This window comes from Salvia splendens, chromosome 3 (genome assembly GCF_004379255.2).
Source record: "Salvia splendens isolate huo1 chromosome 3, SspV2, whole genome shotgun sequence".
In the NCBI taxonomy this organism is placed as follows: domain Eukaryota; kingdom Viridiplantae; phylum Streptophyta; class Magnoliopsida; order Lamiales; family Lamiaceae; genus Salvia; species Salvia splendens.
Genome location: NC_056034.1, coordinates 25,675,766 through 25,693,890, shown reverse-complemented (window position 1 = coordinate 25,693,890; position 18,125 = coordinate 25,675,766). Strand labels below are relative to the sequence as shown.

The following is an 18,125-nucleotide window of genomic DNA, read 5'->3' as shown; positions in this document are numbered from 1 at the left end:
GTCCTCCGGGAAAGGGGAGAGTACGAATCTTTTCCGGCCATGGCCTTTGGTGATGGGAGCCGGCGTGCTCTTCCTTGCTCAAAAAAAAAAAAAAAAAAAAAAAAAAAAAAAAAAAAAAAAAAAAAAAAAAAAAAAAAAAAATCTTCGGAGTTTGGTCCTCACTTGATCGGAAGACCATGAGTTGGTCCGGAATAGATCTAGCCTCCTCGGGGTCCGGAGGAGCCGCGGCTGGGTTTGGAGGTGGGTCCGGCATGGCCGGACGTGGAGCACAAGGTTGGTTCGGCGGCCAAGGCCGTGTGTTGGTGAAGAAGTCGAGCAACACAACGACTCGCCGGGGTAGGGAGGAGTGAGACGGTGACCGAGGGTTGAATGCGCCGATTGGGAGTGTTAGAGGGGAGGTTGAGGGCGGTGTGGATTGCGTTATGGCGGCTGGACGTGAAAGCGTGGGGGCGGCGGGATGAATCAAGATGTGGGTATTGCTAGAGAGAAGGAGGAGCGTCTCTCTCTAGAATTGTATGCACGACCCCTGCCATAGAGTTCATTATGAGCAAGGCTCTCTCTCTCTTATTAAGAGGATGACTACTCTGGAGAAGAAAAACAACCAAATCACCCAACAGCTGTTGTCCTCAGCCTCGGCCTCAAAGGAGAGCCAGCCACTGGAAATTAGCCTGGGTAATGAGAAAAAGGAAGGAGACCACCACCACTAGCCAACCACCTACGGCAAAACCAACCTCATCATCAGCCAGGAAGGCCAAGATGGCTCGGGGTTCTGGCTCCTCAGGGAGCCAGAAGAAAAACTAAACTATAACGAACCAAATAAAATTTTCCTTCGGTTTTAGTATTATGTTTTTCTTTGAGCATGCTTCTGTCTACTTGTATATATGTTTGCTCTTATGCTTTGTACGATCTTCTCCCACTTAGCCCATTGCTTGGCCTAAGGGTGAGAAGTTTGTTTGTAAATACATGTTGGCCTTGTTTCTGTGTTTTTGTTAAGTTTACCGTCTCCCACTTAGCTCATTGCACAGTCTAAGTGTGAGAAGTTTTGTCTGTAAATATGTGTTTGATACCCTATCCCACTTAGCCCAATGCTTGGTATAAGTGTGAGACGTTTAAGTTTCCTTTGATCAAACACTGACCACCCTGTTTTCCACTTCATCAAGTTCGCTTGAAATGAAGTGGGAGGGGGGAAAAGTCAGTGCAATCAGTTTTTGAAGCATGCATGTTTAGTCAGAGTCTGTGTGTTTTTGGACATGAACTGGTTTGGATAAATAAGGAAAGATTCCCTTAGTAAGAGTGATTGAAGAGAATATACATGTTGAAGATACAAAAAAAAGAGAGAGAGAAAATGAATGAGCTTTTAAGAAAAAAGGGAAGGTTCTTTGCAAACTTGACCCACAAAAAAGGGAGACCTTGGGCAGAAATCATATAACCTGACCCTGGAAAAAAGAGAGATAAAGAATGTATAAAGCTAGAATGGCTAAGAAAGAAAAAGAAAAAATATAGGATCATCCTTTGGGAAATAGTCGGAATAAATAGGGAGGTTATCTTGGTTCTATCTCTAGTTCACATGTTCACATTGATATGGATTGGGATAGGACGAAGGACCCGTTGGATATATTGATCCAAGAACCCCACGTATAAGGTTTGGCAGCGGACCCCCTTGATTGATAATCTGGTTTGATCCACTTCCAGAGCTTGGAAAACCTCGACCCGTTGGCTATATGATCAGCCAAGAACCTCGGTATGGTTGAACGCCACAAGAACTTGCTCAAAGTATCTTGATAAGTTCCAAACAAGTGAAAAACTCTACAAAGAGAATTCAACTCACAAGACAAAGTCTATTTTTGTATTTGATCAATGGTGTCCTCAAATGACATGCTTACAAGCCTATTTATAGGCTAGAATGGACTTTTGAAAGTCTCATATCATTAGTACAACTTAAGACCTTTAGAATGACTCATAATAAGTGAAAAGTAACTCCTAAACTATTGGTGTGACTTTAGGACATCTAAAGTCACTTATTTAACTCAAAAAGTAACTTAAAAATGACTCTTCATTTTGGTTGCTCCAACTTGGACGAAAATGCATCATGTATCTTCAATTTGGGCCTCCAAAATGTGATATATAGTGACTCAAAACTTCATGCATTGGGCTGCCCACTAACTTGAATAATATTCACCATTTGGCCCAATGTAGATTGGTCTTGGAATTGGGCTTTTACTTCATCAACTAAAAGCATCATGGACTCCTTTATCTTCTTAGCTCTAACTCTTGTAATTGGTCCACTTTGAATGAACAATGGATCCATCTTCTTGTCCTTGTAGATCAGCTCTGGTGTAGCTCCATCATTCCCTTCTTCTTCAAGAGGATTCGTCCTCGAATCTAATTCACCAACATAAGGAGATAAATCAGAAACATTGAAAGTAGCACTTACATTAAACTCACCAGGTAAGTCAAGTTTGTAAGCATTATCATTGACTTTTCCAATCACTTGGAATTGTCCATCTCCTCTTGGCTGCAACTTGGACTTTCTTTTCGAAGGAAATCTCTTCTTTCTCATATGCAACCAAACCCAATCTCCCGGCTCAAAGATGACTTGTTTCCGACCCATGTTGGCTTGCTTTGCATATTGTTCTATCCTCTTTTCAATGTTGAGTCTTACCCTTTCATGCAATCTTTTCACCATTTCGGCCATAGCTTTTCCATAAAGACTTGCACGATCTTCAATAGGTATTGGGATCAAATCTAGTGGGCTCAATGGATTAAAACCATACACAACTTCAAATGGAGAAAAGTTAGTAGCAGAATGAACACTTCGATTATAAGCAAATTCAGCAAAGAGTAAGCATTCCTCCCAACTTTTCAAGTTCTTTTTAACTAAAGTTCGTAGTAATTGAGACAAAGTCCTATTAACTACTTCAGTTTGTCCATCAGTTTGTGGATGACAAGTAGTAGAAAACAAGAGTTTAGTTCCTAACTTATTCCACAACACTCGCCAAAAATGACTCACAAATTTAGCATCTCGATCACTCACAATTGATCTAGGAACACCATGCAAACGGACAATTTCTTTAAAGAACAAATCAGCGATATGAGATGCATCATCAGTTTTGTGACATGGAATAAAATGTGCCATTTTTGAAAACCTATCAACAACCACAAAAACTGAATCTCTACCTCTTTTTGTTCTTGGCAAACCAACAACAAAGTCCATTGAAATATCCTCCCAAGGTGCACTAGGAATTGGTAACGGTTTGTACAAACCATGTGGGTGTGATTTAGACTTGGCTTGCATGCAAGTTATGCATCTTTTACAAATTCTTTCTACATCCACAGGCATTTTAGGCCATAAGAAATGTTCAAGCAAAACATCCATTGTCTTATGGACTCCAAAATGCCCCATTAAACCACCACCATGTGCTTCACGCACAAGCAATTCACGCATAGAACCTTTAGGAATGCACAGTTTATTTTCTCTAAACAAATAGCCATCATGCCTATAGAACTTGTCAAATGCAGCATGCTCACAAGCTAAATAGATAGAAGAAAAGTCCGGGTCATTATCATACATTTCCTTAATCAACTCAAAACCAAGCAACTTAGAACTCAAATTAGTGATCAAAATGTACCTCCGAGACAATGCATCAGCCACAATGTTTTCTTTTCCCTTTTTCTATTTGATTACATAGGGAAATGATTCAATGAATTCCACCCACTTAACATGTCTCTTGCTAAGCTTACCTTGACCTTTCAAGTACTTGAGAGATTCATGATCCGTATGAATTACAAATTCTCTAGGCCACAAGTAATGCTGCCATGTTTCCAAAGCTCTAACCAACGCATATAACTCCTTGTCATACGTTGGATAGTTCAATTGAGCTCCTTTCAACTTTTCGCTAAAGTAAGCGATTGGCTTTCGATCCTGCAACAAAACAGCTCCGATGCCTACTCCAGATGCATCACATTCAAGCTCAAACATGTTATCAAAGTTAGGCAAAGAAAGAATTGGTGCAGTTGTAAGTTTTTCTTTAAGGAGATTAAAAGCATGCTCTTGTTTTTCTCCCCAATAAAAACAAACATCCTTTTTCACAATTTCATTCAAAGGTGCAGCAATTGTACTAAAATCCTTGACAAACCTCCTATAAAAACTTGCAAGACCATGAAAACTTCTAACTTGTGCTACATTTTGAGGAATTGGCCATTCTAAAATAGCTTTCACCTTCTCCTTTTCCATTTCAATCCCATTAGCACTTATAACAAAACCAAGAAAAACCACTTTATCCATGCAAAATGAACACTTCTTGAGATTAGCATACAATGATTCTTTTCTTAAGGTGTCCAAAATAACATGCACATGGTTAAGATGTTCATCCACATTTTTGCTATAGACAAGAATATCATCAAAATAAACAACCACAAATTTTCCAATGAATTTTCTCAAAACATGGTGCATCAATCTCATCAAAGTGCTTGGTGCATTAGTTAAACCAAAAGGCATGACTAACTACTCATATAGACCAAATTTTGTTTTAAAGGCTGTTTTCCATTCATCTCCTTCTCTAATGCGAATTTGATGATAACCACTTTTCAAATCGATCTTACTAAACACAACAGATCCATGCAATTCATCAAGCATATCATCTAGCCTAGGAATAGGATAGCGATACTTTACAGTGATTTTGTTGATTGCTCGACAGTCGGTGCACATCCTCCATGATCCATCTTTCTTAGAAACAACAATTACCGGCACAGCACATGGACTCATGCTCTCACGGATTTTTCCTTTCTCCAACAACTCTTGCACTTGCCTTTGAATTTCCTTAGTCTCTTCTAGATTGGCCCTATAGGCTGGTCGGTTTGGTAGAACTACACCGGGAACAAAGTCAATTTGATGTTCAATACCTCTTAATGGAGGTAATCCACTTGGTTCATCCTCGGGAAAGACATCCTCGAATTCTTGTAAAAGAGACACAAAAGTACTTGACAAAGAAGTGGTTAATTCGTTAGTGGTAAACAAAGACTCTTTGTACACTAAGATGAAAACACTCTTTTCTTTAACTATTGCTCTCTTTATTTCTTTTGCTCTCACATAGAAATTCTTTTTTTCTTTTCCCTCATTCTTACTTTTCTCTCGACTCTTTTCACTCGACTCTTTTTCAATGCCCTCGCTTTTTTTTCTCTCAACCTCACGAGCTCTCCTTGCTTGAGATAATTTCTGTTGATCTTCTTGAACTTGTTGAGGTGTCAAAGAGACAAGCATGATAGACTTGTTGTTGTGAAATCCATCATATGTCACTCTACGATCAAACTGCCATGGCCTCCCCAAAAGAATGTGACTAGCATGCATTGGCACAACATCACAAAGAACATCATCTTTATAATTGCCAATTGAAAACGAAATTAGAACTCGCTTAGTCACTCGAATTTCTCCACATTCATTAAGCCATTGTAGCTTGTACGGATTAGGATGTTTTTCCGTTGTTAAGCTCAACTTTTCCACCATTTCAGAACTTGCAACATTTGCACAACTACCACCATCAATAATCATTATGCAAAGTTTACCTTGGACCAAACACCTTGTGTGGAAGATGTTCTCCCTTTGTTGATCATCATTTCTGTTTTGCATGTTTAGAGCCCTTCGAACGACCAAAAGTTCTCCATGTTCTGGTCCAATCTCCTCCAATTGTTTATCCTCCTCCTCATCATCATCATCTTCACGTTCACTTTCAGATTCTATCTCTCCATTTGGCTTCAAAATCATCACCCTTTTGTTTGGACATTGAGATGCAATGTGTCCAACACCTTGACAACGAAAACATTTGATATCTCTATTTCGAGTAGAAGTAGAAGTAGAAATACCTTTACCCTTCTCAAATTCTTTGGACTTGGATGTCGACGCTTCATTTTGGGGTTTAGAACCTGCCCCAAAATTGGATTTGGATGAAGTCCACTCTTTTGTCCTTGAAGAATGAGAACTTGTTGAAAAATTCTTTTGGATTGTTCCCTTCTTCTTCAATTGTCCGTCCACCTTCATGGCCATATGAACCATGTCCTCCAACTCCACATAGTGTTGAAGCTCTACAATGTTTGCAATCTCCCTATTCAGCCCACATAAGAATCAAGCCATAGTTGCTTCTCTATCTTCTTCAACATTTGCCCTAATCATGGCAATCTCCATGTCTTTGTAGCACTCATCAACAGATTTAGTACCTTGTTTCATAGATTGTAATTTTTGATACAATTCACGAAAATAATGAGAAGGTACAAATCTCTTACGCATTATGCTTTTCATTTCTTCCCAAGTCGAAACCGGTCTTCCTCCATATCGCCTTGTACTAGTTGTCAATTGATCCCACCAAACTATAGCATAGTCAGCGAATTCAATAGCAGCAAGTCTAACCTTTTTCTCCTCGGAATAGTTGTGACATTCAAAGATGAGATCCACCTTTCTCTCCCACTCCAAATAAGCTTCGGGGTCACTCCTTCCTTGGAATGTTGGGATCTTCAGTTTGATGCTTCTCAAATCACCATCCACTTCATTTGTACGCCCTCTTCTACCGTTTCCACGTCTCTCATTTCGATGCCTATATGAAGCATCATCTTCTCCTCCACTCTCTTCCTCGTTATTATTTTCATTTGTTGCCTGAACTTCTAGCCTCTCCAACCGCCCTGAAACACTTTCCAGAATCCGTGCAAACCTTGCAAATTGTTGTTGCATGGCTTTCAACGTAGGATCAACTGGAATATGATCGTTAGTAGTAGAATCCATCCTCACAGTTCACTCGTGTATCAGACAAAAACATAAACCTCACAAAACACTCGTGTATATCACTCGTTGGCTTTTACCTCCCCTCAAATAACCTCACCTCTCAAGCCTTTTACCACTCTTTCTCTTTTGCAAAGAAAACACAAGTATAAAACAAATCAAGAACAAACAAGAACAAATAGCAATCAACCAACTTTAGCCCTTGAATGAAAAGGATGAAAGGAAATGGTCGAGAAAATGATGTGAAAAATGTATTTTGGTTTTTTTTTTCTGGTTTTTTGTTTGCTTCTTTTTGTAAAGCAAAAAAAGATAATGGATAAAAGAAGGTAAAGATGTTTACTATATGTACTTTCTTTTTTTGGCCCCTTTTTTTTTCTTTTTTTGCAACAACTAGATAAAATGAAGATAAAGTTGTGCTAGCCTTTCTCACTTTTTTTTTTGATTTTTTTTTTGAAACTAAGATATGAATGTAAGGTAAAGCTAAGAATAGATCAATACCAGATGGCTCGTGATACCAAATGATATGGATTGGGATAGGACAAAGGACCCGTTGGATATATTGATCCAAGAACCCCACGTATAAGGTTTGGCAGCGGACTCCCTTGATTGATAATCTGGTTTGATCCACTTCCAGAGCTTGGAAAACCTCGACCCGTTGGCTATATGATCAGCCAAGAACCTCGGTATGGTTGAACGCCACAAGAACTTGCTCAAAGTATCTTGATAAGTTCCAAACAAGTGAAAAACTCTACAAAGAGAATTCAACTCACAAGACAAAGTCTATTTTCGTATTTGATCAATGGTGTCCTCAAATGACACGCTTACAAGCCTATTTATAGGCTAGAATGGACTCTTGAAAGTCTCATATCATTAGTACAACTTAAGACCTTTAGAATGACTCATAATAAGTGAAAAGTAACTCCTAAACTATTGGTGTGACTTTAGGAAATCTAAAGTCACTTATTTAACTCAAAAAGTAACTTAAAAATGACTCTTCATTTTGGTTGCCCCAACTTGGACGAAAATGCATCATGTATCTTCAATTTGGCCTCCAAAATGTGATATATAGTGACTCAAAACTTCATGCATTGGGCTGCCCACTAACTTGAATAATATTCACCATTTGGCCCAATGTAGATTGGTCTTGGAATTGGGCTTTTGCTTCATCAACTAAAAGCATCATGGACTCCTTTATCTTCTTAGCTCTAGCTCTTGTAATTGGTCCACTTTGAATGAACAATGGATCCATCCTCTTGTCCTTGTAGATCAGCTTGGGTGTAGCTCCATCACACATAAGTTGGGTTTATTATCTTTATAAACCTAGAACCCTTAGGACTCTCACCTAATTTCACATAACACCCTTTTAGCCCCATTACAACATGATCAAAGACCTTAAGGAACTGTCATAAGTTGGTGATTCTCGCAGCATCAATGGTATGGCAAAATGAATGAGTGAATGGTCCTAACATTTTTGGTGAGGAATGAGTGACTGAGTGAATCCAACAGTTGGAAAGATAGAATCTATCTTGACAAACGGATAAGCAGGATTAGGTAGACAAGGGGGGGAGAAGGAATCTGAGACTGTAAACAATTTGATTGACCTTGAGCTTGTGGGGACGATTGCCAAAAGCATAAGCCAGTTCTTTTTTTTTTTAATCAAACACCTTTACGGTGGAGGGTTCGTGGGTCCCTCATCCCTATATATCAAAAAGGAGCAGATTACAAAGTTGTGGCCACACCCAAAAGTGATGTGCCAACACAAAAAAATAGGAGTAGTAGGCGGTCCAGGGCCTGTGCTCGAACCTCATCATACTCCCAACAGTAATCCTATCACAAGGTCTAACCAAATCAAACCTATTACAAATCTTACAAAGCCAATCATACCAAAAAATCTCCAGAATAAATTAGTCGAGCCAATCACAAGCAAACCTCTTCTAACTTCTTTCTTCGGTTTGGGCTCTGGCATTGGGGATCCCCATCTGTTCCTGCCTATCCATTGTTGTCTTCTTCCAAGCGGATGTTCGGCACTCCAAGCCGTTCAAGGCGAACCATGGCGGTATCCAAGCCCCTTGGCCTAGCGGTAAAGGGTGCTGGATACCGCGTCCATCCTGGAGGTCTCGAGTTCGAACCCTGGGTGGCGTAATTTGTCTTTCCTCCTTGTTATAGGAGTTTATTTGTAATTTCCTCCTTCATATATATGATATAAATATATGAAGTTAATTTTAAAAAAAAAAAAAAGGCGAACCATGGCGGTTAGTAGCCTAGGAGCGGCCTCTATATTTACCTCTTGATGATGCGGTGATTCCTTTCCCAATTTAGCTAAGTACCCGGCCACCTTGTTGCCTTCCGGATGAACCTAGTTGAGTTTGAACTTACCCTCCTTCATAATGCCTTGGATTCGTACCATTGTGTGACGACATGCTGCCGGTCCCCAATCCCTTGACTCAATAGCTGCCCTAGCTTGATGTGAACTTGACTCTACCCAGATGAATGCGCCTCGCCTCTCGGCAAATGCCATACCTCGGTGAATGATTTCGAGCTTGGCCTCTTGCTCGGAGTGTGCACCAATCGGCGTATAGAAAGCCCCCACCATATTACCGAGATGGTCTCGGATGATCCCACCTCCACTAGCTCTGTCCGTTGTCGCATCGTATCTGCCCATGACGTTTAACTTGAGCCATGGAGCATCCGGGGGTTGCCATTTGATAGCCACGGCCCTTCTTGTTGGTTCCTTAGGCCGAGGGGGGGGGGGGAGTGTTAACCCCTCAAAACGGACATCCTTGAAGTGCTTCGCCCGTGCTCGCCCATTTTCCACCAGTTTCTGGACATATAGCCAGACTTGCCATACCACGTTATAAGCCCTGAAGCAAACCCCATTATGTCGGCTGTTGTTCCTCTCCGCCCACAAATACCAAAGGATGATGCAAGGAAGGGTCCGAGCCATGTGGTCCTTTGTGGACTGGTTGATTCTCTTAGCCCAAGCTTCGAGTCTAGATGGAATGGAGTCCGATGGCCGAAGGGGATGGCTCGCACCATCAAACCATTCATCAAAAAGCCTCCAAACCATGCTCGCCCCTTGTCCATTAATAAAAAGGTGTTGAATGGATTCCAACCCCGGCTGCCTAGGACAACATTGGCATTTAGATGCCAAGGAGATGTTCCTCCATTGTAGTTTTGCGTCAACCGGTATTCTATTCGAAATAAGTCTCCACATGAAAACCGAGATTGTTGTTGAGATGCCACCGTGCCAGATGTCTCCAAGAGCCGGGATACGGGGCCGCCTAGCCCTGTTAGAATCCCATGCCGAGGACAGAGAGAAATTTCCTCCTCGAGACAAAGTCCACCTCGGGACATCGGGGCTATCAGGGAGGATAGGGGTGCTCATGATGGCCTCAGCCAAGTGAGGCGGCATACCCGTTTGGTTGCATGTGGTGCCAACCTTAGCCCCATCCCACTTTCCATTCATCCAAAACTCTGCAACCCTTGTCGTGGGATCACCCCTTGTGTCTAAGCAAAGATCTCTGATTGGCCTATCCCTGAGCCAGATGTCGTCCCAAAACAGGGCTCGTCCATTACCAATGATCCAACGGATGTTTGGCTGGACCAGGGGCCAAGCGGCCGCGAGTCGTCGCCACGTCGGGCTGCTCCTACCCGAGTTCAGTCGAGCCAAAGGTGATTTTGAGGCACAGTATTTGCTATACATGTGTGAGGCCCATAAGGAGTTTTGCTCTCTAAAGCGCCACCACAATTTGACGTTGAAGGCCTTCAGGACATCCTTAAATTTCCTAATCCCTAGGCCTCCTTCCGTAGTGGGGAGGCAAATCTGTTCCCAAGCAATCCAGTGTGTACGTCGTTTGCCCTCCACAGTGCCCCAGAAGAATCTTGCCAGTTGTTGCTCCAAGAGCTTAAGGGCTCCTTTTGTTGGTTCGATCGCTTAGAACACATGTATTGGGATGGCCTCGAGGGTACTCTTGATCAAGGTCAACCTGCCCCCAAATGATAGGTGTCTGTGTGCCCACCCCGAAATTCTTCTTGAAATTTTCTCTCGGAGGAAGAGAAACATGTCGGTCCTTTTGAAATTTTCTCTCGGAGGAAGGGGAATGTACCTCTAGTAAAACCACCCTCCGTTTCCACCGTGCCCGCACAGTCACCGTTAGTCTCGGTAATGTAAAAATTGCTCTTCAATAGATTGATCTTCTGCTCGGAGACGGCCGAATATTCGTCTAAACAAGCTCTAACCCGTTGGATGGATTCCTTGGCCGTTTGCGTAAATAACAATAGCATCAGCGTAGGCCAAATGACTAACCTCGGAGCATGCGCGTTTAGACTTGAAGGTCATTTCCATCTTCCCCAAAATAAGCTCATCCAACGCCCTTAATAGATATTCCGCTGCAATAATGAATAATGAAGGAGAGATAGGACCCCCTTGCCGCAAGCCACGAGTGGATTTGAAGAAACCAGCCGGTGCTCCATTGATTAACACCAAGAACCAACAATATCCAATGCATCTTCCAATGAGACTAAGAAATGTCTCCGGGAATCCCATACGGCGCATGACTTGGATCAAGAAAGGCCATTGTACCCGATCATAAGCCTATGCCATATCAATCTTGATTGCAACGTTTGGCGCAGGCCTCCTTCTATATAACTCGTGAAACATTTCTTGGACTAAGAGGACGTTGTCGTTTAGAAGCCTCCCTTTAATAAAACCACTTTGGTTCGGGGATATTACCTTAGGGAGGAAGGGGGTTCAGCCTTGAGGCAAGGACTTTTGTGATGATCTTGTTTGAAACATTGCAAAGACTAATTGGTCGATAGTCCGACCAATATGTCGGGTTATCCTTCTTTGGTAATAGAACAATCATTGTCGCGGTGATGCTCCGTGGGAGAAAAGCCCCGTTAAAAAATTGTATTACCGCATCCCCCACATCCCGACCAATGATATCCCAACAACTATGATAGAAGGACGCGGTGAATCCGTCGGGGCCCGGTGTGCTATCAGCCGAAATGCTCCATACTGCCCGTTTGATCTCCTCTTCATTGGGGGAAGTAGCGAGGCTCTCCAAGTCCGAGGCCTGTGGGTGTCGCCGAATCAAGTTCAAATCTGGATCGGCCAGAGGGAGAGCTGATGGTGCAAGTAACTCTTGAAAGAAGTTAGACGCCGAGTCCTTGATCTCTCTCTCATCTGTAATGGTTCGGTCTCCGGCAAGTATGCCATGGATTCGAAGACGGGCTCTCTTTTGTTTGACCCAACTTTGATAGAACTTCGTATTTCTGTCCCCCTCCTTGATCCACCGTACCGCTGCCCTCTGTCTCCATAAGTCCTCCTCCATTTTTAGTAAAAGGATGTAGTCCGCAATTGCCTTATTTACTCGGCATCTATTGGTCGGGGACGCATCAGCTTCGAAGGCTTGCTGGGCCTCTACTATAGGTGCCTCGGCCTCTTTAAGGTTGGATTGGAGGTTTCCAAAAGTTGCTCTATTCCACTCTTTAAGGACTTTCTTAAGCCTTGCGAGCTTGATTTGCAAGTTAAGTAGTCCTCCGGCCTCGGTGGGTTGGCTCCAACTGGATTCCACGACTCCCCGAAACCCCTCATGTCTCAACCACATGTTCTGGAATCGGAAGTTCCTACCTTGCTCCCCTGTCACCTCTGTTTTGCATCGAACCAGGATGGGACCATGATCCGAGGCGACGCGAGGCAGGTTCGTGATTCTTGTTGCCTCGAAAACGCTCGTCCACTGCTCATTTATAAAAACTCTGTCAAGCCTCTCAAATAGGTTGTTCTTTGCCCAAGTGAAAGGTGCACCGTCATAGCCCACATCGACCAGTCTACAATCTTCGATTGCTTCCGCGAAGTCCAACATCTCCGCTTGCCTATTAGACTCGCTCCCGGACCTATCTCGTGGGTTAAGAATGGTGTTGAAGTCCCCTCCAATAATCCACGGTCGACTCTCCAAATTGTCCGCAAGATCCCGCAATTTGTCCCAAAGTGGATATCTTTCCGCGCGAGTACACTTAGCATAGATAGCCGTGACCGCCACAGGTTGGCTGCATGCCTCCAAGCGAAGTATACCGTGGAGAGCTTGCTCGGAGTCGTCCATAACATCAAAGTTAACTCCCTCTCTAGTAAAGATCCAAATTTTCCCCGACGTGTTAGCGCCTTTGAAGTTGAGTCCGAAAAGGTTCGAATACAACTCCGGGTTTGGCGCGGTGAAAGGTTCCATTATTGCCATGAAAGAAATATTATGAAAAGCATAAGCCAGTTCATTCTTTCTCTATGTGTTAATGTCTTCCAGTATGTTTGAGTTTCCTTTTCCAAGAGCTTTTACATGCTTAATTTCTATTTTTATGTCTTTCGAATAAGAACCATGCTTGAAACTTGCCTCTTTTCTTTTTCTTGTCTTTCATACTTGAGGACAAGTATGGTTTAAGTGTGAGCATTTTGATGAGGCTCGATTCATGCATGTGTTCCGTGATAAAATGCACCTAATTATATGATACTAACGTGCAAATGTGAGTCAGGTATGTTTGAAAGTCCGCCATATTCAAGAAATGAACTGATCAGTTGGGCGTACGAATGGAGGAAGGAAAAGGAGACGCTTTGCTGCGCGAACTGATCAAGTCAGGATCAAATGGGGCCAGCTGAAGTCCCGCATAGAAGATGGAGCTAAAAACATCCACCAAAAGACAAGGAAAGTAATGACAATTCAAGAGGACGATACCCTAGGGATGCATTGACACAGAGACACACTCCTTAGAATTCGGCTCTCTTCTAGAGCTGAAATGGTAGCTCAATCTACTCCAATTCCAGAATTCCGTCACATACACACTTGGTTCTTAGTTTAGTTTAGTTTAGCGGTGTGTTGGTGTTGGTTTTATCATTCCCACCTTTTGGTTCTATATTCCACTTCAAGAAGAAGCGATGAAATAATTTCTACTTTTAATTCTGTTTACATTTAGTTTATGCCTGATGTTCAGACTTGGATGTGTTGATTTAGTGATTTCAGTTTATTGACCTATGTTTTGTGGAAGTTTTTTTATTATGCATGAATACTCTAATCTAAGATTGATTTCCGATTTATTTCGGGCATCTTAGCACAAATGTTTTGCTGTTGTTAGATCTGCTCTGTTATCAATGAATCTTGCTTTTATTTATTCAATGACTAGAGTTAAACGCGGATATATAGCCCGAAAACGTAGAACAAAAATTCGTTTATTTGCATCAAGTTTTCGAGGGTCTCATTCAAGACTTACTCGAACTATTACTCAACAGAAAATAAGAGCTTTGGTTTCAGCTCATCGGGATAGGGATAAGCAAAAGAGAAATTTTCGCCGTTTGTAGATCACTCGGATAAACGCAGTAATTCGAGAAAAGGGAGTATCCTATAGTTATAGTAAATTAATACATGATTTATATAAGAGGCAGTTGCTTCTTAATCGTAAAATACTGGCCCAAATAGCTATATCAAATAGGAATTGTCTTTATATGATTTCCAACGAAATTAGAGAAAAAGTGGATTGGAAAGAATACACCGAAATAATTTAAATGAGGTTCCCCGGAGAATGCACTCCGGGAGGGTGGAGTTGGAGTCAAAATGACTCTGAGAATGCGCTTAAAGTAGTCAAAATGAATGAACACGTTCAATAAAAAAATATTTTTTTCCGATTCGTTTTTTTTTACGACACAAAAATCTGGATTCTAAGATTTGTCAAAAAAAAACGAATCCATGTTTGAGTTCGGATAGGAATTCTGATTGAAGTGAACAAAAAACAAGCCTATTTATTTCTGGTTCTAAGACCGGTAGTTCTAGTAGTCGACTCAATTCTTTCAAATTGTTTCTCATTATTAAGAAAGGGTAACAAAGATAAAATACGAGCTTGTTTTATAGCAATAGTAATTAATCGTTGTTGTTTCAAGGTCAATCTATTCACTCGTCTAGATAAGATTTTTCCCTGTTCACTAATAAATCGACTAATTAAACTCATGTTTCTAATTTCTATAATCAATTCGATCCCCCAATTGAATCGGGGGCAAACGCCTACGAAAAGATCGCTTGGATTTAAGAAAGGGTCGCTTGGATTTATCCATGGTTTGTTTGTTTAGTTTATTTCTTATCCCGAAAATCATATTCCTTAATTGTCATTTGAACTACAAATAGGATTCTTTTTATTTAAATGCAATATCTTCTATTTCAATTTCAATGTGTTCTATATAATGTCATTTTTCTCCCCTTTCAAGGATAAGACATCCTTGGTTCAATCTATTTCTTTATTTCCCCATGAATCGTATGTTTGTAACAATAGGGACAGAATTTTCTCAATTCTAATCGATTGGGCGTATTGTGCCGATTCTTTTGAGTAATATATCTGGAAATACCCGTTGATACCTTCTTAACACCGTTTTGTATACATCTGGTACATTCCAAAATGACCGTTACCCGCGCACCTTTCTTCTTGGCCATGAACCTCCTTTGGATTTTTGATTTACTCAACTCTTCTATTTTAATTCGAAATGAAGAAAAAGAAAGGAAGGAAAAAATAGAAGTTATTAACTTGAAATCCACCTTTAAAAGATAAAAATAAATGAAATCAAAGCCCAAAGTCATACATAATAAATAATAAGTAAGACAATGAGTTCAAAAATCTATTTAAATCCGAAGGGCAGTTAAAGATCTTGTATTCTTGCCCTAGACCGCGACTTTCCTACCCTACCCCCACCTTTCATTTTTTTAATTCGAGTTTGAGACTGAGTCTCGCAGAGGTTGAATCCACTTTTATTCTTTCTCTTTCATCCCTTATTCTAAATTAGAAAAAAAGGGAAAAAAGAGAAAATAAGGGGGGATTAGTCAAAGGTATTTGATTGTATTTCTAATCTTCTTCATTCCTTCCGGTGTCAATAGCTATAATGAATGTCAACGCATCGGGGAAAAAACGATTAATCTCTATCAATAGACCTGCTAAAGCCCCGAACCATAGCGTACTTAGTACTGGGGCCACGGAGAGATATGTTTTTAGATCTCGCATTGAAAAACCTCCTTTTTTTTATTTTAATACATAAAGCATATATAATCAGATGTATATGTAGTTAAGGGTTACTTAGAGTTGTACACGGAATCCCTAATTCCAATTGAAATGTACAACGATCCATAAGATTTCCCTTTCTTATTATTATATGTTAAAAAATGTTAAATGAGGCCAAAAAAAGACGAAATGGTCAGAAAACTTTGTTTCTCAATGCAGTAAATAGGGATGTGGAAAACAAGACAGGAATTCTCTACAATTATACTGTAGAACAATTGAAGGGATGTGGCGCAGCTTGGTAGCGCGTTTGTTTTGGGTACAAAATGTCACAGGTTCAAATCCTGTCATCCCTACCTATTACTGACCCTTTGAGCAGTAACGAGGAATCAACGAAGATCGGTTCAAATTGCGTTGCGCGGAATCGTTCATTTTTATGAAACTATAGCATATATGCATATAAAATAAAAATGGATTCTTTAAAAAAAAAAGAATCTTTTCTTTACATTCTTTTCTATTCTGATAAGAAAGCGCTCTTAGTTCAGTTCGGTAGAACGTGGGTCTCCAAAACCCGATGTCGTGGGTTCAAATCCTACAGAGCGTGATTTTTTCTTCATGGATCCAATTAAAATGAAATGAATTCAGTCGCTTGCACAACAATTCAAATTGGACCTCCGGTGGATTAAAGAAAGGAGGAGGCCAATCAAATTTGAATTAATCAAAGGTCCAACTGATCGCCACGCCTGTATTGTAAATATGCAGTTACGAACCACATGCTATGACAAGGGGGCGTGGGTTCTTTTCGGCAAAGAACCACATGAGTACTAACCAATATTACTCTCTCATGGCGAATGGAGAATTTGATGTTGAGAATTGTGGGGATGTGGACGAAGACCCCATGGAGTTGTACGGGGGGGACGAGAGGTTTGGAGGCAACATTCCGGCCGACGACGCCGAGGAGGCCGCCCCGAACAAAGAGCAACACCGCATTGACTATCAAGGAGGGCCTTCATCCTCTTTGGGTACGCACCCTTCTTGTCAATGATGTCTTACAATTTCATGTTTTGGAACGTGAGGGGGATCGCGAACGCGCCCACTCAAAACGTTTTAAAAAGACTTATTAGTTGTCATAATGTTTTATTTCTTGCAATAATGGAACCGCTCACTCCCCCGGACCCGGACCGATTCTCCAAAGCCTTGGGGCTACCCTACATTGGTTCGAACACGAACGGGAAGATTTGGTTGTTTGCGGAAGAGGGGTCCACCTTTGATATTGAGGATGACTCGGAACAAATTCTTCACGGGCGCCTCAAGTCCCACCGCCTTGCTAGACCGGTGGCCATTTCAGCCGTGTACGCCAAATGCACAAGGGTCGAAAGACATCACTTATGGGACAAGATGAGGGAGATCGCCGGGCCTCTCGAGGGAACACCTTGGATCATCGGTGGTGATTTCAACACCATCCTATCACACCAAGACAGAGTCGGAAGTGATACCAACCGGCAAGCCGAGATGGTTGATTTTGCGGAGGCAACGGAAGACTGTAGGCTGCTTGATCCTGGATTTGATGGAGCGGCATTCACATGGGCCAAGAATGGCCTTTTTGAAAGGTTGGATAGAGTGCTTGTCAGTGAGGAATGGACTAAGACCTTCGAGGCTACCCGGGTAACGAATCTCCCCCGGGTTGCCTCGGACCATGGACCAGTTCTTGCAAGGTGCACGAAGCTGAACACATCCGCTGGAGCCAAGGCATTCAGGTTCCAGAACATGTGGATCCGGCATGAAGGATTCATGGCCGTAGTGCAAAAAACATGGGAGGAGCCCACGGGGGCGGGTGGACTCCTAAACATTCAAATCAAGCAGGCCAGAGTTAAAAAGGCTCTTAAGGAGTGGAACAAAGAGGTTTTTGGGAACATCCATGCTAACCTAAAGGAAAAGGAGGAAGAAATTGCTGTGGCTCAAGCTAGTTTCGAGGCAAGGCCGACACCGAATCACAGGACAGCAATCAACAAACACATTGCCGAGTACATCCTTTTGTTGAGAATGGAAGAAGATTTTTGGCGACAGAAGGCAGCCTTGAGGTGGCTTGCCGAGGGAGATAAAAATACCCGGTTCTATCAAAGCTGGGTGAAACAAAAGAGGGTCCGTCTCCGCATCCACTCAATTCGTGCCAATGGGCAGGAGCTCACCGAGGAAGCCGAGATTAAAAAGTCCGCAGTGGAGTTTTACCAACAACTCCTTGCCCCCAACAATCCGACACTTGAAGATCCAGACCTCGACCTAATCCAGCAGGTCCACTCAGCCGAGCAGTTCGTTGGCATCGCAGACGCCCCAAGTGCGG

The 18,125-nt window shown here is 41.9% G+C and overlaps 1 protein-coding gene and 2 non-coding genes across 3 annotated transcripts; 2 read left to right on the top strand and 1 right to left on the bottom strand.

Annotated features, from left to right (window-relative positions):
* Nucleotides 1-9,122: 9,122 nt before the first annotated feature.
* LOC121796785 lies at nt 9,123-10,469 on the bottom strand. The gene has a single exon (XM_042195566.1). The coding sequence runs from the start codon at nt 10,467-10,469 to the stop codon at nt 9,123-9,125; it is 1,347 nt and encodes a 448-aa protein (XP_042051500.1).
* Nucleotides 10,470-16,066: 5,597 nt separating this feature from the next.
* On the top strand, nt 16,067-16,140 carry TRNAP-UGG. The gene has a single exon. It is a non-coding gene; the product is annotated as a tRNA-Pro (tRNA).
* A 174-nt stretch (nt 16,141-16,314) lies between these two features.
* On the top strand, nt 16,315-16,388 carry TRNAW-CCA. The gene has a single exon. It is a non-coding gene; the product is annotated as a tRNA-Trp (tRNA).
* Nucleotides 16,389-18,125: the final 1,737 nt, after the last annotated feature.

Excerpts from the sequence above, each read along its gene's own strand:
- LOC121796785 (XM_042195566.1), bottom strand. The coding sequence starts at position 10,469 with ATGTATAGCAAATACTGTGCCTCAAAATCACCTTTGGCTCGACTGAAC.